Raw genomic sequence first — 22778 nt, 5'->3', positions numbered from 1 at the left:
AATTGTGCTCCCTTTCATTTGATGAAGATACTTATTGCCATATTCACCCACAAAACAAATTTTCTACCAGTTAAAAATAAACCTAAAAAACACATAAAGTGAAAGTTAAAAAAAAAAGAAAAAAAAAACAGATCAAAATATCTAAACCTCTCCCTTTTGCTAACCTTGCTTCCATTAAAAGGATCAAGAGCTATGGTTTTAAAACACTAGCTACATCATAAACTGTTGGCAATTCTAACTGATTGAAACTTTCTTTACAACCCTTTACTTACTTTCCCCAATCATTTAAGCAGTCTGGTTACACTTAAACAAATGTTTGCAGCAAACAAAGTTTAAGTTTCTACATTTAAGAGACTAAAAATTTATAACATGGCAATAAGAATATCCTATTTTACATAAGGATGTAACTTGACAAAGTAAGGTACAAGTTGCCAGGAAATCCTTGCTCAAACCCCAATATAAAGCAAATAAAATGCAAAATAGATTATACCTTATCCTTCCCAACTAAGGCACTTGTATAGTGTACTAAAAGAAAATAAAATCCTTTTCCTAACCAATGACACCTATTGACACTAATAACAACCTCCAAGAAAATGCAGTACACTTGGTATCTGCTGTATGTGAAAAAGGACAGCAATGGATTCAGCATGATGATGAAGTATCCAAAGAGTCTTAACTTTGACCATGATAACAAGTAAGTTAAATAACTACTGAAAGATCTGAACACGTTCTGTATTATCAGGACAATATAGGTATATGTAGGGACACAGTGAGAATGTCATAAAACCTTAATTGAGGAAGAAATAGCTGAAGAAACTGAATTTTCTATCAATGCCAGAAGTAAAACTCATCAAGTAGATTATTCACTGAATAGTATTTGCTCAGCTTTAATGTAGAGTAGTCAATAGTATGGTAAATCCAAGTGGCTCTGCATAACCCTTAGTTCTCCCCCAAAATAACGGTATTAACTAACAACATAGAAAAGAAGGAACATATTTGGAAAAAGAGCAAAGAGAAAGAAGAGTACTCCTAGAGAAAAAAAAAAAAAAAGTAGAGGAATATGGGAATGGCAGATACCTTACTCTTTCCTCCTCCGTTTTTCTCACCATTTGATCACGGTACAGGACCTCCAGAACGGCCTCTCGCTCCAATTCCTTAAGGAAGTTTAGATTCAATTCACAGGCCATTTTTCCCAAACTTCATTTATTTTGGAGACTCCTGAATTATCATTCAGCTACATCCAAACTGACGAATACTATTTCACAGAATATAATGTCGCTTTCAAGAGATCTGTTTGTTAAGTGCCTGTGCCCCTACTCCACTGGTGATAGGTTTCACTGCGTCACATCCGTGAAGAGAAAAATAAATGTGTCTATCTTCCCACAAGTCACCATGTAAGCATCTCTGTAACCCAGGGAATACAAACACTTAGCAAGGTCACAGCCTTTTATATAAAAGAACTTCTTGTTCTTCCCTTCTGCTGAGAGCGGTTCTGAAAGAGATGAAAGCTTGCAGTTCCAGATAGGGCTGTAACTGTCACCTGATTGAGGGAGAACACACCAAGAAATGGCCCAAAGGAGTGGGGAGAATGGCTTCTTTTACTTTGTCTTGCAGATCTCAAATTTCAAAATCTAGAATGAAAAAAAAGAGAGAATATATTTTATCATCCCTTCTCACTTCTTCAAGACTTTTCAATTAGTATTAGAGCAACGTTTTCTGAAAACACATTTTGCTATACTCATACAGACCTTTATGCATTAATTCAGATACAGCAAAGGTTTTAAGACAGTTCCTTTCTTCAGACAGTCACTACAACGTCCATTAACACCCAGCCATGTATCTTTACATTTTCTTTTTTAACAAAAAGCAACCAGTAAAGAAGCTTTAGTTAAGTTTAAACACTAGCCTTGCTGCCCCAGGACTGGAAAACTCATAACAGTTAGGATAAAAATGCCCCCTTCTAATTTTATCTTACAGAAAGGCAAAATACTACAAGTCTAAGAGATAAGATGGAAAGAAACTCTTTAAGATTCACTTCTATCAATTTCCTAATTTCTGTTAAGTGTAGATAAATAGTTTATCACAAAGCAACAAGATTATCTTTGCTAATACACACAAAAAGAAAAGAATTGGCAGGATACATTTTATTTCTAGCTCAGTGCACTAACATTTTTTGCCCCAAAATGATGATTTTACTGCACAACATATGAGAACCACAGCTGGTGGTTCTGTGACTTTCACATTTGTAAAATACCCACTAAACTGGAAAATAATTTTAATACATTTTGCAGAGAAGCAGAAAAAAAATGGTCAGCTTATACACCATATTCAGTTTTCATGCTGTTGTCAAGTGTTTAGTGTGAATTATGAGAAACAGAAGTGTTCCAACTTCAGTACATCAAATATCAAAGATGCATAAATGAGAAGAGGTTATGCATTCTAAACTTAATATATGAACTAAATACATACAGTCAAACTTCCCACAAAGATAAATGAGCAGAGTTTTACTGAAGCAATTAATAATCACTGATGTATCTCAGCTGAGAATCTGATCAAGTATCTGCTTTACTGGATCACTGTATTTAAATATTATCAAACTTTTAAGTAAAAACCCCCCTTCAGATACACGATCATAACATTTTTGTAGGTAGAGGGAATTACTTTACATACAGCTATATAATCAAGCTACTTAATTTCACACACAAAAGCAGGAGGTGATAACTTTTGTTTATTAACAGTATGCACTCGGTTCTTCAACATTTTTTCATGAAGCCCTTCAAGAGACATTAAAAGGATAAAGCATTTCACAGAAGAAGTGCTAATAAAGAGAAAAAGATTGGTTTCCTGTGGAAATAAATGAGACAGAGATATGCACAATCATGTTCTACTGCTTTGCCAACTGCAATTTCACCGGAAATTACACAGCTGAAATCCCCTAGCAATGTGTTAACACAATATATGTTATTTTCAAAGGCTCACACAATCCTCACCTGCTTTAATCTTTTACCTCAAGACTAACTCCAAGAAGTGACTAACACATTTACAGTCTTCAGTTCTATTTAAATCTGTCTGAGAGTGCAGCCAGTACAAGCAGAGGGACCTCTGCCCTGCAGAGGATACCAGAACACCCACTACAGCACTCACAAGTACAGCTTTCCCAATAGCTACCACAGTTAAACGTCATCACAAAGTCCTGCTGGAAAGCATCACTAAAAGCTAGCGAATTGACGGCAGTCGTTATTAGGTGGATCAAAAGCAGAAAGGCTGCTCCAGTTGTTCATCCTAAAGAAGATATTTGCTGAACGTTTCAAAGAGCTATTAAGAACGTGCCACTGTGAAACAGTTACTAAAAGCAACATCTGCAGTTAAGCAAACATAGAAATAGTTGCTATCTGGTAAAATTCTTAAAAATAAAAAGGCTGTCTCCCTTCTTCACAGAACAGCACAAAATTTCCATATTTCGGGCTTATTTGGGGAAATAAATTACAGATACACCTCAGTATTTGAAATATAGTAAGAGCATACAGAGTCTTACTTGGAGTCTTGCACAAATTTTTACGAAGTGATGTTTTCAACTATTCATGCTTGAAAAAAAAATAAATAGTGTGGGGGAAGGAAGAGTTTGTAGCCTTTTCTTGTACTTTCAGCCATATACCACAGGAGATTTGGGTTTGGTGCAAGCAAAGGCAGAATTCGTGAAAAGGGCATTTGGCCTTGGCCCACAGAAAATACTTCAAACACCCTAAATCAGACCAGTGAATCTATTGCTACACTTCTATTAACAGTGATAAATCATGTAAGCACAGGATCTAATGCCAGCAGCAGACTGTCAAAAGAGACTAGGATAAAAAGGCTAGGATCACCTTGGCAATCACCTTGGATAAAAAGGCTGGGACACCAAACAACAGAACGAATCTATTGCAGAATGAAGTGCCGGGGGCCATAAGTCCACCAGGATCTAAATTAGGCAGAAAGCCTCCATGACTCTCGCACTGCTGAGCAGGATCATCACACACTGCACAGAAAAAAGCTAAAAATCCATCATATAGCCAGCAGCTCCATGAATTTTGCAGCTGGACATCCCTGCAGTTATCTTGCCATCTTCATGGAGATTGAAGCTTGGGCAATTGCTGTGCTCTGTCAAGTTCTCTCTAGCATTCAAGGTAACTCAAAATCTAGCATAATGATGAAGTAGCTTTAAGATTTAAAAAGTGCTATAATTCTCGTTCCTTGTGATAAACTTGAGCTCTTAATCATTTCGAAGAGGTGTTTGAGTTGGACTGAAAATCTCAGTACCATTGCAAAGAAGAATTGTTCTATCCCTGAAGCTGTGCTAGGCTAGTTTTTGGTAGAAATAAAGGAGGGGTGTATTCAGTAGTGATCCTCTTTGGCAAGAAAAAGCAATCTTAAAGACCTTCACAGATAATTTCCTTTCATGTTTACTCATCAAATCTAGTCTGCTAGTTGTTTTACACTGCCAGCTAGCCTCATAAAGACAAGCACCTATTATGTAAAACCAAAAGCAATGACAATCTCTTTAGGAAATATCAATATTTCTCCATTTTCAGCACAAAGTCTATATAAAGTGTTTTGTTCAAGCATTAAACTATGTATTTAAAATAATCAACTGTCAGGCACTTTGCAGATGGATCGTTTATTTTTAAGCATATTATCTGAAGCCTCAAAGCCATGTAAAGGAGGTCAGACAACCAACATGGTTGCTTTTCAGAAGGAGGAGGTGAGCATGCAGACAGTAGTCTCTAATGCAAGCCCACAATGGTTCAGCAACAACTAAAAACTGAAGTTTTACAAGCTCCTTTCATATCCTCAGGCATCACCAAAATAATTACAATGAACTAAGTATAAATAAACTGATCTTTGAAAGTCAGAGCCTTCATTGACTTGAGATAATTGGATTACTTCATCCATTAATCCCCAGAAAGGGGTGTGACACACCAACATTAGGTAAGTTTAGAGTAAAAATGATCACAAATGCTACCATAATTTATGGTTACTTCCCATTCTACAGATGCTAATCAAATACATTTATTCTTAGTTAACAAAGAAATTACAAGGGTTATTTTATACTGCTTGACTGCAGCAACTTAATTTTACATTCCAGCAGACATATGTAAATTATTTGGTAATGCTTCGTTGAAGTTGTCTTGTGGTTGTAATAACTTGCCACCTGATCACTTAAACTAAATATATATATATATATATATATACTTTTTAAAGTTCCCATTCCTGGTCTTCCCTTGAAATCGTTGCAGTCTAAACAACACAATGCCTGTAAATAAAAATGCATTCCCCTCTTCTGCACAGAACAGATTTAAAAGATGTCCCTACCTTTTCAGCAGCCATCGAAGAAAGATGCATGGAAGTAAACTGCTTTTGAGAGATGAGTAGTGCATTTATTATTCATTTATCTTTCCTTAAATAAAACTGGTGTTTTTTCTCCACCTCTTCCTTCCTTTGGCCACCAAAATTAGACTGTAGCATACATAAACTGGCATTCCCACAATAACTAGAAGTAACTGCACTCCAAGAAGAGTTCTAGTATTACGAGGGTTTTTGCAAAATCTCTGGTTTTGTTACCAGCTACTGCACTAACAATCAAAGGAAAGTTATTAACCCCTCTAACATTAAAAAGAGAGTCTGCACAAGAGAACATAAAAGCTGACTGATAGCAAAATAGGCTGAGTGTTCAAGTCACACACACACAGGAAGAGAAGTGGCTTTGAGTTCTGCATCATTTCTTTTTCTGATAGTACAGATGTGAATATACTGCTAACCTCAATGTCTCCAGACTTGCACAGAAAACACCACTTGTATCACAGATTGATCTTTCCTGGAAACAAAATAGATTTCTATTCAGTTCTGAATGACAAAGCAATTAGCGTACACAAACAGAGAAAAGCGGACAGGTCAAAAAAAATTTATGCATCTGCAAAAAGTAGAAAAATGATTCTACTTCACAAGTATTAAACCTGAAATAAGATAGAAATTAAAAGTTAAGATATTATTTGGATTATATGTCCCAGTTCAGCCTATTACAGAACTAATGTCATGAAGTTTAAAATTTCACCAAATTATTTCAAAGTTTGGAAAAGAAGAGAGTCTGTTTTGCAGGTCAACCTCCTTTCTTGTTCCTTGCTCTACCAGATAAACTATATGTAAAATACAGAAGCCCTTTTTAGTGTTTTGGATGTTTTAAGAAGCAGGATTTTTAATTAAAATTAAATAAAATACTGTTATTCTATTCACATTGCAAAATCAATCAGCCTGCAATTTTATAACCTCATTAAATTCTGTAGATTCAAACACATCCTCCCCATGTATGTCACATTTAATCATGTTCTTCAACAATATTGCTGAAGAGAAAACAACTGCTAGTGGGCACAAAACTAAGCTCAGCAGAGAATATTTGGATGATTACGGCCTTCATTTCAGGCAAAAACTTTAACTGAATTAAAGACCTGGAATGAACTGAGGATTGTAACTACCAAGAGCAAGAGATTCATAGTATCATAAACTAAGACTGAGAAAAAGAAATTGCCCATCCAACTCTTTACCTGAAATTGTCTAAACTGCTCTTAAAGATTGCCATTGATGAAGACTTTACTACATGCCCCAGAAATGTAGTTCATGCTTGATTATCCTTGCTGTTAGCTCTTCCCTAATATTTAATCAAAAACTTCACTGCTGCATTTTAACGCCATTACATTTTTCCCTTTCATCCATGGGTATGGAAAACTGCAGCAGTATTTTACACATATGTAGTCAAGTTACAGCCTCTGCTCTTTCAAATAAACAAGCAGGATGCGCTCAGCCTTGGCCCAGGCCGCACTTCTTTGCTCCCCGCTTTCTGTCGGGGAGCAGCAAGCGCTCCTGGCAGTGGTGGGAGAGGGGAGCGGAGGGCGACCGCCGCGAGGCCCCGGCTGCCGGGCTGCAGCCCCGCAGCCGCCGAGCAAGGCCGGCAGGGCCGGGTGCTGCTAGCGGCGCCCACTCGCAGTCCCAGACAGCGTGAAGAAACCTCTGAAACTGTACACAGCACACGCAGTGAGGCTTGTCACATAGAGGACAACAGAAATTCAGCTTCCCGTGGCACGCGAGCTCCCATTTACCTGGCCCACAACAGCTGCTTGTTTTTTAACTGGAGTATCATAGGACTGACTCAGTAAATCCCATCAAATACAACCCTCTGTATTCTTTTCTATGGAAAGGCTACCTAGTGAGCTGTTCCCCATCCTGTATGTACAAAGCTGATTATTCCTAAATACAGTCCTTTGCATTTGTCCCTACCGCACTGCATTGTTTTGTTCCAAACATTTCTCCATCCAGGCCATTCCGCACTTCAGTGCTATTTGCCAGGACTTATACAGTCTTCTCAGAAGCTACCACCAGTATTAGGTGCAGAGTCTGTGCAAATTCCCCGCCCAGCCTCTAATTCGAGCTACTAAAAATAATGAAACTAGCTCAGAACTGCAAGATTACACAGGCTCTTTCTACGGCCGACTCGCCGCAGCCACCGGCCGTTACTATGGGAACCGCGCCATCTTGGCGGCGCAGGGCGGGGAGAGCATCGCGGCAACCGCGGCGCTCCCCGTTGCTAAGCTCCCGAGACGCGACGCGGGAACTGCGCAGGCGCAGAGTGAGCTGCCAATGGGAAGGTGCCGCGGGAGCGCGCAGGCGCGCAGCCGGCCGTTCGGGTGCGGACGCGCCGGGCTGGAGAACCGGGCTGGGAGCAGTGCGAGGCGCGCAGGCGCAGTGCAGCGAGGGCGGGCAGCACTGCGCAGGCGCGTCGGAGCCCGACGGGAGCGCGGGTGGGAGAGCCTCGGCGGGAAGGGCGCAAGCGCACCGCGAGGCGGAGGTGGCGGCGGGTCGGCTGCAGCGCGCGGGGCTTCACCGGGGACATGGACGACTTCCAGTCGGGGGAGGAGGTAGCGGCGCGGCGCGGGGGGAGGGCAGGTCTGGGTCCTCCCCTCTTTTCTCCTGCCGTGAGGCTGCGGGTGGCGGTCCCGCCGCCCCTCGGTCTCCCGAGCGCGAGCCCGCAGCCGTTGGGAGCCCTCCGCCCGCCGTCGCAACGGTCGCTCCCCCTCCCCCCCCGCCCCATGGAGGGGGAGGTGTCTCCGCGCCGCGCGTCCCGGTGGCGGCTGGGCGGAGGCGCGGCCGGGTTCTCGTTACCGGCGCTGCCGGTGGGCGAGCGAGCTCGGCTGTGCTGCGGGTGGCGGCTGGGCTGGGCTGGGCTTGCCCGGCGTCTTCCCCGGCTCGCTGCTGCAAATCGCTGAGAGAAAATTTCGCCACCAACACAATGCTCTGGTGAAAAGCCTAGTTTAGGTTCGTGAGGGGAAGTCTGGGAAAAGCTCTTTGTGCAGAAGGAAGGCTTTCAAGCAGATAATCTATCCGCGTATGATGAGGTAGTTATACCATTGTAAACCGTTAATGAAGACAGAAAACCTAAGATGTCAGGTTTTTTTTTAACGTGCTAAATGACTTCCTTTTTTCATAGAATTTGCTTTTGCAGAGTGAAAATTTTCTCCGAACTGTGACAATTTATTGTTTTTAAACAGTTGCATTGTGGCTTGGTTAGACAATAGCAAAGCAGAGTTGGAGAGAAAAGTGTGTCAGGTTCGTGCTGTTCTAGAGGCTTTTTTCTGCCTGTTCAGTTATAGATCTTTAAAACCTGACAATTAAACTTGATCATCGTTCTAATAATCTTTAGAAATGTTTTCAAAAAAAAAAAAAAAATACTGCTTTGCAATTTATATTCCTTGGCTAGGAATATACCTTTCAAATAAGGTGGAGAAAACATCGAGTCCAATTTCCTTGTGTCAAAAGAATAACTTGGAGAAATTGAACAGATTATGAATTATTATTTTCTCTTTATTTTTAATACTAAAAATATCTGCATTACTCAAGGATTGAACAGTGTTGTATTATTTGGAGACTCAGTTACAGCACACAAACTGCAAACTAGATATCAAGATTTATATTCTGTTTTGTGATGCATCTAATGCTGTATACAGTCTCACCTTAATAAAGCGAGTGTGTTGGGAAGTAGTAGAAACCCTAGAACCAAGTTCTCAGATGTATGTAGGATTTTGTCTCCCACTTCTTTCAGTACAAATTAGCTGACTAAATACCTTTCAGAACTTGGGATGAATTTAATTCAGTTCAGTTTGTGAACTTTGTTTGTTCTAACTCAAAGGCACTTCTGGGCAAAATTTGAGACTTTGGAAAGATAAACTGTACACAGATGATCATCTTGCCTGGTAGCATTCTGCATGTCTGCCAGCATATCTAGCTTGCATGTTCTATATTTATGCTCTATGAAAAAGAATACTTTGATTTAAAAATAATTTGCTTGGTTAAATACAGTGGTCCATCTTAATAAATTTTATGACCGCTTAAATTTTACTGTGAAAACAAATGATAAATAAGGCTTAAAATTAAGTCAAGAAGGTGAAAATAAAAGCAAGTTTGCCACAATGCATAAAAGCTTTTAACAATGTCAGAGTCTGCTAGCAAGTTAGTGGCTCTCACTAGTTATAATAAAATAAAATAAAAAATATAAATTAAAAAGGCATTGCACCCCCTTTTTCCTTATCATTTTGTTTCTTTCATCTTTGAGAACGCTCTCAACTGCTTGCATCCGTCTGAACGTTGCACAACATTTGACTAGACTATTCACCTTTTAAACAGAGGTTTTATGAATATATTGTGGAAATTCTGACAATGTGTATATGTAACTTAAATGAAATTCTAAAAAGAGATACTAAATTGTATGCATTTTGTAATTATGGTTTTATTCATGAGTGCAGGCTGCAGGAGCTGACAGACCTCAAAGTGAAAACTCAGTCTATGTTTGCTTGATTAGGTTATTTTTGAAGTCATTCAGTCCTCTAAAATCAATTACTTTGCTGCTATATGTCTGTCTTTTGTCAGGTTCCTTTCTTCTTGTTTGTAAGTTGAGGCTATGACAAATCTGCAGTGAAAATGTCTGCATGTGTGAAAGCTTGTGTTTGACTTGCTGAAGGTAGTGAGGTATCCAAAGTATTATTGCTCCCTCTGTTGTTTGGAATTACAGTTGGAGATGCTGCTAGTGCCAGGTGGCTGCTGGGCTTCCTATCACTCATCAGATAGTGGTAATGGGTTGTTTGTAGCTAACATGGGAGAGTGTAATAGTTGAGATGAAACAAAAAAATATACCAAATGTGCAAAAATGCAGGTAGTATTTTTAACAGACTAGTAAAATATTGAAGCACAGTAAAACAGCTGCCTTCTCTATCTGAATGCTGTATGCTTAATCACTGCTCCTCAGAGCCTGAATTTCTAAAAAAATCCAGTAAGCTAGATTTAGCTTCCAAGAAGCAGTCTTTCTCATATCATCAGCTGAAATTGTAATGACATGTTTTCTTTGACTTACGAATTGATATTTTGTCTGCATCAGTGGCCTAAAGATGTCATCAAACTGTATATGCATTCTGAGGTTATCTGTGACCTAATTTTTTGTGAATTGTGGATGTTAACACTTGTAAAATAAGAATGTATATGTACAGAAGTGCTGTATTTATTATTTTAAAATACTTTCAAGTTAAAATTTGAAAGTCTTGACTTGGATTTCGAACTAATGTTTGTTCATATGTTACATTACTCCGCTGAGAATTCTGTTAACTAGACTGTATTCATGGAACTTAAGTTACGTATAAGCAAATAATGAGACTAGGTGTCTCCTGGCTTGCTGGAATCTAACAAGCATAAATTAAGCTTCGAGTGTATTTACTTAATAAATCTTGAACTGTATAAAAGGAGAGTATGTTCACTGATTATTTGAATCTCTTACTTTTTTGTAGACTTCTTTTGTTGTTGATGAAGTCAGTAACATCATAAAAGAGGTAACCAAACATTTTCATTTTCTTGTTGTGAAAGTATAGTATGTTGTATGCTGAGTGCTTAAAAAGCACTCAGGAAAATCTGATAACTAGTAAGTTAAAAATTTCTATTTCAGGTTTTTATTAGATAATTTTCTATTTAACTATTACACATTCTTTAAGTGTGATACCTAGCATTAGTTCTGATACATATTGCAAATCCAAAAGATAATTAAAATAATTACACAGGCTTCTCTTCAGTTGAAGTGTAGCCTCATTGGAATTACTAGGTGGATGTGTCCATTATACCTTATACAGATAGATTTTGTTTCATTAACATATGGGGGTTTTATCGGCTGTCTGCATGTATATTTATTCTAGTCTTGAGAGGCTTTTCCTCAAAAATTAGGGTTTTTTTTTGTTTATTTGAAATGATTGATCTGTTCTTGTTGCTATGTTACTTGTCTACAATATTTCAGAGAGATTTGGTTTTGGTATATGCAGTTGCTCTTATAGAGTGGAATTGCACATTTTTTTTTCTTGTTATTGTGTGTAGCAAAATAACTATTTTGGTTAAGACTTTCTGTTAATTGAATACATGTTTTAACAGATATTCTTGTATCTTTTGAATCTGAAGTAATTTTGACTTTCCTCCTAAGTAAAATACATCATTTGGCTGAGGGCTGTTCTGGTCTATTAGTAGCCAGCAATTACACAGGTGGTTTTTTTTTTTTCCCCAGAAGTGGTTCTGAGGTTTCTTTCTTGCTGAAAAATCTGAAGTGAGTTTGTTTCCATAAAAGAATATGTATAATGAGTGTTCATGCATTTTTCAGTCTCTTCAGGACTGCTTAAATGCAAGAACCTTTTTGTAACTCTTGACTTCAGGACACTGGGATAGGAATGACAAAAAAGTGAGAATCAAAATACTAAAAAAGCATAGAAGGGGTGGAATACAGTATATCTTTGTATTTTTATCTTGAACCCTGAGATGCAAGTTTTGTAATATATAGAAAACACTTCTACTAATCAGTATGGGCAAATACATTTAGGATTTTTTCTGTGGGTATGGTGTCTGACCTTCAGTGCTCCTTATTGAAGGGGCTAAAGTGGCCTAGCTGACTGACAGCAGTGCAGCCTGTTTTGTCTGTTTTTGCCAATAGGCCATAGAAACTGCAATTGGCGGCAATGCCTACCAGCACAGCAAAGTGAACCAGTGGACAACAAGTGTGGTGGAACAAACTCTGAGCCAACTCACAAAGCTGGGGAAACCTTTCAAGTATATAGGTAACCTTAAATTTCTGTCTTCTGGTAAAGCTGGTATAATAAAGTTCAATGAAAAGGATTAAGAAAAAAAATCTTAGCATTAAAGACACTAATAACCATGTCTGTAAACTATTTGTAATTGTGTGTGTGTGTATATAAAAAATTTATGCTAAGATAAATCTAGCTAAATGTTAAGTGATATTAGTGATGAATTAATAAAAGCTTCTCTACTCAAATAGTGACCTGTGTGATTATGCAGAAGAATGGTGCTGGACTACATACAGCAAGCTCTTGCTTCTGGGACAACTCCAGTGATGGTAAGGGACAAAATTGTTGGATTTGTCATCATGCAATTTAATGTAGTCCCCTTGAGACTAGGCAGTTAAGCATTTCATATTTAGAAGTGTTAAAATCATGGCAAAAATACCAAACTGCATACTACTACTCTAGAACTGTAGCTCTTGTAAAAGCTTCATTCTTAAAGCTCTTAATATAAACAGTTACAAACGTACATATGAGATCACATGAATTTTCATATTAATCACTGAAACTTCTCTGTCTTTTGTATTTGTAGGAAACTGCACTGTGAGATGGGAGAACAAGACTATGTACTGTATTGTCAGTGCCTTTGGACTTGCAATTTAATTGCCTTGGGATCTTTCATCCTCCTACTCTTTTTCTACTTCAGCACTGCATTCCATCCCTACTCAAGCTGTGAATACACTGAACAACTTCTGGTTTTAAGTGTCATTTTAAAGTAACTTTTCTCAAATGTAGAAATGTGAAAACATGCTGTTACATGGGTTGCGTTTGTACTCAGTATCATACCAGTGTTGCCATGCTGTCTTAACACTTCAAGGACTCTTCTTCAAGGTGCTAATTCTGATACCTGCTGCAGTGTAAACACTTTCTCTAGATTTCTTCTTTAAGACCAATTTGAATAAGACACTGACTTTCACACTTTGTACTCTTGGTTAGTATTAAATTATTGAAATTCATAATCACTTGTGTGTCTCTTGTAAACTTGCTCTTCTGGAATTTCAAAAAAAAGTTCCACTTCAATTTAATATTCTTCAGAGAAAAGTAACTACAAGTTTGCAAGAAAATGAGACAAAGTTTATCAGATAAAACTCTGGCTGCGTTTCTGGGAACTGATAATCTAGTTATACAGCACTTAATTATTTCTGTTATTGTTCTATGGCCTGTCTTTTGTTGAACGAAGAGGGATGGGAAGTCTTCTACATTCTAGAAATACTTACTTAACACATATGTGATGTATAGCTTGCTAAGTCTTACCTTTTACCTTCTATATTGATTTTGCTGATACTGATGAGTTCTGCTACTTGGTGAAAAATGAGGCTTTTTGAAAGGGGAAAAAAGCTTGCATCAGATGACATGACTAAATAATATGCATGTGTGTCTCCTGCCTGGTGAAGCTGCAGAAGAATAACAAAGCCAGCAAAACAAGTTTTCAAGATAGGTCAGGTAACAAAGAAACAAAACCTTATCCAAATCTAATTAAAGCAGCTGTGGGAACACACTGAACACACTATTAACCTCAAAAATGCCTCTGTAAACTGTGCTGCTGCTGCTTCCAGTAGCAAAACACCTGCCTAATTAGGAAAGACTTCCCTGTAAAACAAGTTCAGCATAGTATCCTGGGCTCAAACTTACCTTACCTGAGTGAGTTGCATTTGCTTATATGTAGGAAGCACTATCAAATGTTTTCAGTATCAGACTCTGAACCAAAGCTGTTTAGAAGTGGAGGATTGCTGCTACAACAGTACTTTTCCACCAGCTGAAGAGATTTAATGCTGAAACATTTCATACTAGTAGAGGATTTGTTCTTTATACTACCAGGTGCACAGAAGTGCTATCAGTAATGACTAGGCCCTAGGAAACCCTGTGCTAGATAAGGCTGCAGTCATCACCCTTTCCCTCTCTACAATCCAAAGAGGGGTAAAAAAGTTCTCTTTATCAGCACGTTTCAGTTTAGTGTGTTTGAGACAAATATAACACTAAGTTTGTATACTGCTGCTAGATGTTTCAGACCATCATGATGACAACAGACTTTATTCCAGCATATGTCCTACTGCCTGCTGCAGGACTATACTGATTGGAACCTTTAACCTTTCACAACAGAGGAAGTTTTAAGTAAGTTTTTGACTAGAAACACACAATTGAGTAATGATGTTCATTGTCAGAAATGATGCAGTATCTGGAAAAAAAAACACTAAAATAGATTTAATAAAGTGCTTGAAATACTCAACAGGGTGAGAGATAAACTTGTCATAAAGCAAAAGTCTTTAATCTGAGCATCTCTAAGAAAATATTTAATCTAGCTTCTCAAATATATTAACTTCAGGTCCTGTACATCAGCATGACAAGACAAAGCTGATGATAATGTAAACAAATAGCTGAGTAGGTGCTACAGTTAAAAGGAAAGTACAGGAAGTTTCCTGTACTTTGAGTTAGTATTTACTTCTAGAAATACTTGGCTTCTTGCTTAAGCCATTCAAACATTTAATATCTTTGTTTTTTTTTTTTTTTTTTTTTTTTTTTACTGACATGAAGAAAACTAAGAATTGACTTTTCCATCTTTTGAATAATGCATGCGCTGAGCTCCACAAGAAAGTGTTTCAGAGATTGGTAACAGCTTTTCTAACAACTACAAGCAGCACCTTGGAAAATACAGACGGATAATAAGGACAAAAATGGTACCAGCATCACCATCTCTAAACCTTTTTTTTTTTTTTTTTTTTTTTTTTTATTAATGGCTGGGGGTATAAGGTGGGACACTCCTTCCTGGGTGTGCTGGGAGGGTGCATCATTGCAGTGAACTGCTCCAAACCCAGGTTAAGTAGAAGAACTTGTAACCCTGATGGAAGAGGCATCCAACAGCAGTTAACACAACAGAAACAGAAACGGCAGGAGCACTCACCAGAGGAAGTACTACTGCCAGCATGGCACAGCAGGCTTCTGGAAGCTGCCAACTATTAAGCCATTTCAGAATGCCCGTTCCCCTTTGTAAACTGGTTAAGCAAATAAGCAAGCTGTCTTTCTATCTTGCTTTCTTTTACTGCCTGAGCTGGAAGTCTCCAATTAATCTGCACTGACACAAAGCCTGAATTAAAGCCTGTGCAATTATGCAAGTTTAAATATGCATAAGGAAATACATGTAAACCGAAAATACTGATAAAAGTTATGAAAGTGGCAAAGAGTTGCAGTCATTCACTAGAAGGAACAGAAAGCCAAGATACGAGATAAAGATACAAAACTTTATTATGAACATATTTAACAATGATTATGAACATGAATTCTTCAAAGAAACTCAGCCCTAAACTTCTGCTTGAAGTAAAATGTTAGTTTTGCTTCATATTCCATATCCATATTCCAAGTTCAACAACATAATACAATAATTTGGATAATTTACTGCAATTACAGTTTCTAAACACACAGAATATTCAACACATTCCCCATGCACACTTTTTCGAAGCAGCATTTTATTAACAGCTTCTCATTAAACAGCATTTATCTCTCACATTTGATACCATTTTGGTACACAAGTTTTCCATATTTTATCCTCATTTTACATATTTACAAACTTCTAAAAAAATTTTACAGTACTGCAAAAGTATTACTGGCATAAGCAAAAGCACGTGGGCAAAAACTATGTCACTATGGATACAAAGCTGTCTTGAAAGTCTAGCTGGAAACATCCATTTTTCCCAGATCAGTTCATGGGTCTGTGGAGTAGCTGTTCCTTACTGGTATTGAGCCTTATGCTTCCTATTCTTTGCCAGTCCTAGGACAGTTTCCAACACCAACTGCATTTTTTCAAGCAAATACTACAGGAAAAGATTGCCATGAATGGTTTATACTCAACGACAACCAGTTTCTTAAAAGTTGCTCTTGGTCACTGCAAACCTGAAACTCTTGCACTTATTTAATAAAAAGCATCTCATTCGGAGCAGTAACTCTGTATACCATCTTTATATACTTTTCTCATTTTATACAGTTCCAATAGGGTTGGAAATACCAAATTACTTTAATGTTAACTAAATGAAAGCCAGATTAGTCTCTTGTCCAGATCCCTTCCTTTTCACCCTTATGTTACTAAAGCATCACACATTACTCAGAAGTTAACTATGCCACCTACCCCCAGGCTGTTTACAAACTGTATTGTAATATTCCTCAAATAGTGTCTCTGGTTTCCAAACATTTACAGATAAGAAGATTGAAATTTAATGTTCTTGCTAGGAAAACTATTTCCTGATCTTCTTCATCGCTTTTATCTTTTTACCATATATTGAATTTGATGCACTGGTGCTTTGGCCAAGCTTACTGCCATGCTCTAACATTTCTGAAGTACAAAACTATTTGCATGAGCAAAATTCATTAAATATCTTTAAAAAAAAAGAATATTAATATTTTTGTGGTGAGATACTTTTTTGAAACGTGTATTTCCCTTTTTCACCAATTCTATTTCCATTTTGAATGCAGTGATGTAGAAAAGTTAATGTAGACAAAATGGTAAACAAAATGGCCTGAGAACAGCTTAGAAAAAAAGATCATCATCTCAAGGTTAAATTAAAAATGTTTTCTTTTGTTGATGAAATCGAAAACATGACCCTGTATTTTCAGGTTAATTGTAACAGCTAGCCCAGTCTATGGTAAGAAACATTAGTAGTACTTTGTGCATTTGTCAAATCAAACATTTTATCAATTCAAAACAATTTAGAATAGAGCCAAAGAGATCTGAATATGTCAGGATCACGTAGATCTTCATTTCTGAAAACCTAATTCCTGTACCTACTGTTACTCCAATGGAAGTCAAAGGGATTTAGAGTACATGAAGGCCATCCAGTTGGCTTCCAAGGCTGACTTCAAATTCAAAGAACTCTATGTCCTAAGGCAATCATCTGGGGAATAATAAAAATGAAAATGGGTTCTCCTCTTTTAGGATAAATAGATCATCCCTCATATTTATTAAAAAAATAAAAAGTCTAACAGGAAATGATAGGGGTACAGCTTATCACAGTTCACCAAAAAACAACCTCACTTGACAACCTGAAACACCTCTTTAATTTTTTCCTATGTGTTGTTCTAATCTAATATCTACTAATACAGAAATTAAAGGAAAAAAGCCTTCTTTTTCTTTGCAGTAATCTCCTTTACTTAATCCATATGATAGCACTTTGGCTTTATCAAGTAAATGACTCTTGGTACTTAACTTTTATCTCCCAAGCATCCTTGAAAAATTTCACAGCTCTGCATAATTTCAGAAAGCTTTCACATATACACACAGTATCTTACCACACTCATCTTCAACAGAACACTGACTTAATCTGAATTGTGTTTATGACAGTAAGGATGCAACTCCATGAAGAAGTTCCTTTGGGCCTCTGTAAGCAAACTGAACTCCCGTGAAGTCTCCCCTAGATGATCTTGAATAGGTACCAATACAGTATACACAACTTCAGTTGCAATATCTGGAGTTGTCTAGAACAAGCATAGCTTAAATGCAGAACAAATTATACTTTTTTCCCCTAGTATGATCCAGCAAATCTAGTAGGACTTCATTACACTCTTATGTTTAAACCAGTTCAATTATGAGTAGAATTCCCTAGTGTAAGCCAGTATCACTGTCTACTGCTTTTGCCATTGCTTCTTCATATCACTGTCATTGATTTTAAAATCTATATAGCAGCAAGGCAGAGAAATTTTACAAGAGTATATAGCAATTATAAACCCATGAAAAAAGAGACTTTCAGACAGGTCAAGCCAAAGTATACAAAGTAAGCAGAAATGAACAGCATTCACTTAAATATAGAATTGAATGGTGATGTAGGAGACTAGGAAAGAAAACATTTTTGAAATAGAGGAGCAGCAGCACTGTAGTAGGAATACTGAATTCCCATATAACTCTGTCCCAGCACAGACTGGAATACAGATAATCGCAAAATGTGCTACTAAAAACACCTACCTGTACAGGTAGCAATTGTGGTATGCCTAAGGAAAAAACAGTTGAAGTATGCACAGAACATGCTCAAAAGCTAAATCTTACGCAAGTTCAACACATGAGTAGCCGTGATTGTTTCTAGAACATAGATTAACTGCCCTGTTAACACTCAAAACTACACGGAAAATCATGATGTAGAAAAAGCCTCTAAAAATGAAATGTTAAGAAATATGCAACTGTACTTCTCTATGAAACTTTATACTGTATTCTCTGCAAGTGTAATAATCTTCTCCAGGATACAGTAAAATCAGTCTGAATAGTGCTGTGCTTCCTTCTGAGATTTGCTGTTGCCTGGATAGTTTATTTGAAAAGGTTGTTGGGGGGCAGGGAAGAGGGAAAATGCTTTGTTGTGGTGGTAAAGCATGTCAAACCTATATTACACAAATTATTTCGCATTGGTGAGTCTGTATTTTGGCTCAGTAGAACTTGACTATTTGCACATATCTTGCACTTACAACACATCTGACAAACATTTAAATTAACTCAAAAGTTTTAAATCAATATTGCCTCTTCAAAGGAGAAACAAAAAGCTTGTGTTTTCTTGCACTTCTAAAAAAATAATAGTAGTAACAACAATAAAAAAAACTAAACATATTATTCCTTGCATCCAGTGTAAGTAAGTTAGAAAAGGGAAAGGAAAAGAGGCACTTAGTACAGCCACAGACAATACTCAAAGGGGCCTAGCAAAAGTGCAAGAGATTAAAGACAATATGATGTATGTAATCATTAAAAAACAGAAACAAAAACCCCAAGAGAAGTCCATACACAAACACATACAGAGCAAGGAAGCAATTTTAAAAATCAACATATAATCATTGACACTTCTAAATGGAAATAAGTTTAAAGATTTTAGTCCACAGACATCCTGCTATCAAACACTTTATAAGACTTGTAAAAATAATTTGGTTTCTTTAAGTTTCCACTACAACCTTTTCAAGCATTCTTTTCTTCAGTTTTAACTTTGTAAACAGAAATAGAAGTGGGATGTCATTCCTGGGAGACAGCGTTCAGATGAAGACAACAGGCTGTAAGAAAGTCAAGAAAATGGTCCATCCTGGAAAACTTAAAAAGTTGCTTTGATCCCAGCTGAGCAAGTCTGTCCACATTTAATCAATCAATCACTGTCTGATTCTTCTTTATACTTGGCTCTAATAGCTTGGCCATTCTGAAGTGGCATCTCTTCATAGTCACTCCTATGAAAGAGGGCTTTTTTAAAAGTTCTGAACGTGATGATCAGATATTCAATGTAAAACACAAAAGCTCTACAAATACATTGGGGCATCAAATTATTTGGGTAAGAACCTTGCATCTGTTTTGCTTCCTTGTTAGGGATACAAACAACAAACGTGACTGCTCTCCAGAGGAAGATCCATGATAAAGCTGCAAGTCACTACTGACAAGGGGTGGCTTCTTTACATCAGAAGAAAAGCAAGTTGGTACTACAACTCATCAAACTAAACAAAGGCAACTTATCTCAGCAAATTCAAATGGCTAGTCTATACACAACCTTAATCAGCTCACTTCAGTATTATCCCTATCCTCACTGTTCCAGCCACTTCAGCATCCTTGGGTAAGATGTGAAACCATCAAAATGAACTTGTTCAAAGTCTAGCACAGAGAGACCTGTTCTGGATGGGGTTTTAAGCACTACTGTAGTTCACATATCACCAACTTGTATACAAATCCAGAAAGATTTGCTAGATTCCATTATTCCTGTTTCAGTAAGTTGTGGGTACTTAAGAGCCATCATCCTTTTCTGCAGCAATGGCTGTTTTCTACATGATCTGCCTTTTTGGTAACTCCCACCTGACTCCTGCAGTCATTCCTTATTTAAAAGCAAGTCCTCCCCTTTCACATCTTCTGCTGCCTTCACTCCATGTCCTGCCAGTATCCTAATATTTACCTACCTGTTTGCATCAGTGCCATGCCAACACATTTTGGAAACCAAAAAGAAAAACTGAAATAGTATGCATTCTCATTGCATTTCTGTTCCAAAGTAGGGCTATGCTTTTGTTCTTTAGGCACACTACTTTCACTAAGCCCTTAGTTGTTTAATGAATATGGAAAAAAAAAACATAAAAACAACATGCTAGAAATAACTCTCCGAAGGTATTTTGTGATCTTACCCATAAATCACATCATCATCTGAATCATTCAGCATAGAAAAAGCAGGATTGTCTTTCAATTGTGATTCTGGAAAAATACAAATAAGGGTTAATTTAGCCTCTTACATTTATAAACCATCTAGCATTTCTAGTCCAAAGCCAAAGCAACAGACACAAATTACAAGACAGTTGTAACTACAATCCAACATCCAAGCTAGAAGTCTCTCCTTTAAACTCTTCTCTCTTTGGCCACCATACAGTGGTGTTCTTAAGAGTGAAGGAGATGACTTAACTCTCTCTCCATATTTTCAGAGAGATATGCTTCATGTTATATAAGCAGATTTCCTCCTGCATGCAATTTTTGATATCCATGTTATTTCAACCTGCATTTCAGAATAATGAAGTCAAGATATCCTTATTTGAAAAGTGTAGACTTCATAATCCTTTTGGTTATTTCCAAGCTACAAAAGAGTAGATCGAAGTTGTAAGTTAGTGACTAGCCAATTATTTTTCATCTTTGTAATAAGTGAAGGAAAGGCTTATGATGAGAGGAAAGGAAGTACATACTGTCCATTGGAAATTTATGACAATTCCTTCTGCCTTGGTATAAGGCCTTCACTCCTGGCATAACCTGTTGCTGCTTAGCTACAGTTCGTAATCGTATACAAGTAAAATACGATTCAGTAATTTGGCACAAACATCTTTTTTACTGGCAGCTTTTTACTTCAGATCTTCTATGTACCTTTTTCAATCCAGCTACATTTTTTTTTAGAAAACTTATCCTCATCCAGCCATTTGTCTCATCCTTCCTAATGGAAAAATAACACCTTTCTGTACAAGTTCCATCCATCTCAAGTTTAGAAAGCTTAGAGTGAAATAACCAGCTCCAAAATTTAGTGCCCTCTCCCTGCATACTCTCCAATATATTTTGAACTCCATGCTTAAAATAGAAAGCTGACTCAGTATAAATATTTATTTTACAGAATCTTTATCTGTAAAAGAAGGATAATACTGTATAAACAGCACATGCATCAGATTTACACCTTTTACTTAGGAAAACAAAAAACACAAGTGCCACAGATTCCTCCCTTTATCTCCCTCTCCCCATAGAGTTCCCCAAAATTCCCCATGCAGGATTGTGTGCTCTCTTTTCCTCTCTTCCCATATTAGAGATCATCTTCATTCCTATTTTTCTATCTCTGTATTATCTATCTGAGGATCAAGTATACCAATACATTAACCTTATTGTTAGACTGAAGTAGGAGTGAAGTATTGTTACACATTAAGGGATGTCTGTTAGTCATTTCAAAAGTTACAACATTATATACAAACATCACATCGACTGTAAGCTTGGTCAGAGAAGAGCATAAGAATTCTGATATAGCTGATTAGTTGTATACATGCTATGTGTTCTTTCAAATGTCCAGTACTAAATTGCTCAGAAGCAGTGCAGCTTCTCCTTTATGTTAATACAAAGCAAACTGAAAGAGTATTGAGACAATCAAAATGTAAGGATGTTACACACTATGTGCTGACATGCCAGCTCTCGTCATGTGAATTGCCAGACAACTGCTTACACTTACCATATAGCGCATTCTTTGAGGGGGAATACACGAAGGCTAATGTGTAGAGATAAAAGTTCAATAAACCATAAAATGATAAGAATTCTGCTGGTAATGAGTGTCAAGGATATTGCTCAATATAGCTCCATACATATATAACTTTTGAAACAGGATATAAACTATAGGTAAGCTGTTCCAATGGAAAGATGCTAGTTAAAGTCTGAGAACATGAATGGCTAAACAAAATTGTATTTTTGAAACTGAACAGTAACTAATGCACCCTAGCTATTCTGAGGCAAAGCTCACACTGAAGACAAAGCTCTAATTTTACTGCAAGTATTATTTGCTGAGATAAGATCTACTCTTACTAGAGTGCATAGTAAAATGAAAGAGATTTGCCTCCATTGCTGAAAGAAAGCTGAGCTAGTGAGAAGTTGAGCTTTTCTTTGGTTAAAAAAAACAAGTACTTGGTTGGCATAGCAGTTAAGAAGGAAGGAGAAAGGACTATCTAGAGATAGAACTCTAAAGATGGGTTTTTGCCTTCATTTTGAGAAAACACTTAAGTATTTTTATACTGTTTTCTACTAGCTCCTAACACATACCTAAACTTACTGGTAACGAAAGCAGTCGCAGTCATACAGACACTTTCAGAAAGCAGAATGAATTAGGATCTTATAGTCAGGATCCAGAAAGCTTCTGCCAGCAGGTATCAGAAATGATCTCTCTCCTATCATTTAAATTCTATGACCTCTTACCCACAGACTAGCAACAATACACAAACTCACTTTCAGTGATTTCTAAACTAACAGTTTCTCAAGTATTTTGGTATCCACGCCAGTGACAGTTATACAGCAAACAGAATTCAGGCAACAATCAAGTACAGTAACATTCTTCACTGTAACTTGTTAAAATGACTTGAATGTATGCACATCTAGGCCTTCATTCCTTTAAA

At 37.3% G+C, this 22778-nt stretch overlaps 3 protein-coding genes across 5 annotated transcripts in view; 1 reads left to right on the top strand and 2 right to left on the bottom strand.

Annotated features, from left to right (window-relative positions):
• The window catches only part of SYTL3 (synaptotagmin like 3), a 30086-nt gene extending 28899 nt beyond the window's left edge, over positions 1-1187 (bottom strand). For both annotated transcript variants that reach the window (XM_062572429.1, XM_062572430.1), the window contains exon 1: positions 1078-1187. In XM_062572429.1, coding sequence (XP_062428413.1) covers positions 1078-1187 — 110 coding nt within the window. The remainder of the gene's footprint in view (positions 1-1077) is intronic.
• A 6617-nt stretch (positions 1188-7804) lies between these two features.
• Positions 7805-13104, top strand: DYNLT1 (dynein light chain Tctex-type 1). Its single transcript, XM_062572434.1, has 5 exons — positions 7805-7943; positions 10857-10898; positions 12035-12158; positions 12377-12454; positions 12712-13104. The coding sequence occupies exons 1-5, from the start codon at positions 7917-7919 to the stop codon at positions 12780-12782; spliced, it is 342 nt and encodes a 113-aa protein (XP_062428418.1). The 5' UTR covers positions 7805-7916; the 3' UTR covers positions 12783-13104.
• A 2364-nt stretch (positions 13105-15468) lies between these two features.
• Positions 15469-22778, bottom strand: part of TMEM181 (transmembrane protein 181) — a 28835-nt gene continuing 21525 nt past the window's right edge. For both annotated transcript variants that reach the window (XM_062572432.1, XM_062572433.1), the window contains exons 15-17: positions 21848-21937; positions 20286-20352; positions 15469-19352 (exon numbers count right to left, since the gene is read on the bottom strand). In XM_062572432.1, coding sequence (XP_062428416.1) covers positions 19274-19352; positions 20286-20352; positions 21848-21937 — 236 coding nt within the window. In that variant the 3' untranslated portion in view covers positions 15469-19273. The remainder of the gene's footprint in view (positions 19353-20285; positions 20353-21847; positions 21938-22778) is intronic.

The sequence above is a fragment of the Rhea pennata genome, chromosome 3 (assembly GCF_028389875.1).
Source record: "Rhea pennata isolate bPtePen1 chromosome 3, bPtePen1.pri, whole genome shotgun sequence".
Taxonomy (NCBI): domain Eukaryota; kingdom Metazoa; phylum Chordata; class Aves; order Rheiformes; family Rheidae; genus Rhea; species Rhea pennata.
Note: the sequence above shows the minus strand (reverse complement) of the source record. Positions and strands in the feature narration are given on the sequence as shown.

Bases quoted from the DNA above. Each gene is read 5' to 3' on its own strand.
- DYNLT1 (XM_062572434.1), top strand. From the start codon at position 7,917: ATGGACGACTTCCAGTCGGGGGAGGAG. The intron at 10,899-12,034 runs GTAACCAAACAT...TTTTGCCAATAG, and splicing joins TCAGTAACATCATAAAAGAG to GCCATAGAAACTGCAATTGG. The intron at 12,455-12,711 runs GTAAGGGACAAA...TTGTATTTGTAG, and splicing joins CTGGGACAACTCCAGTGATG to GAAACTGCACTGTGAGATGG.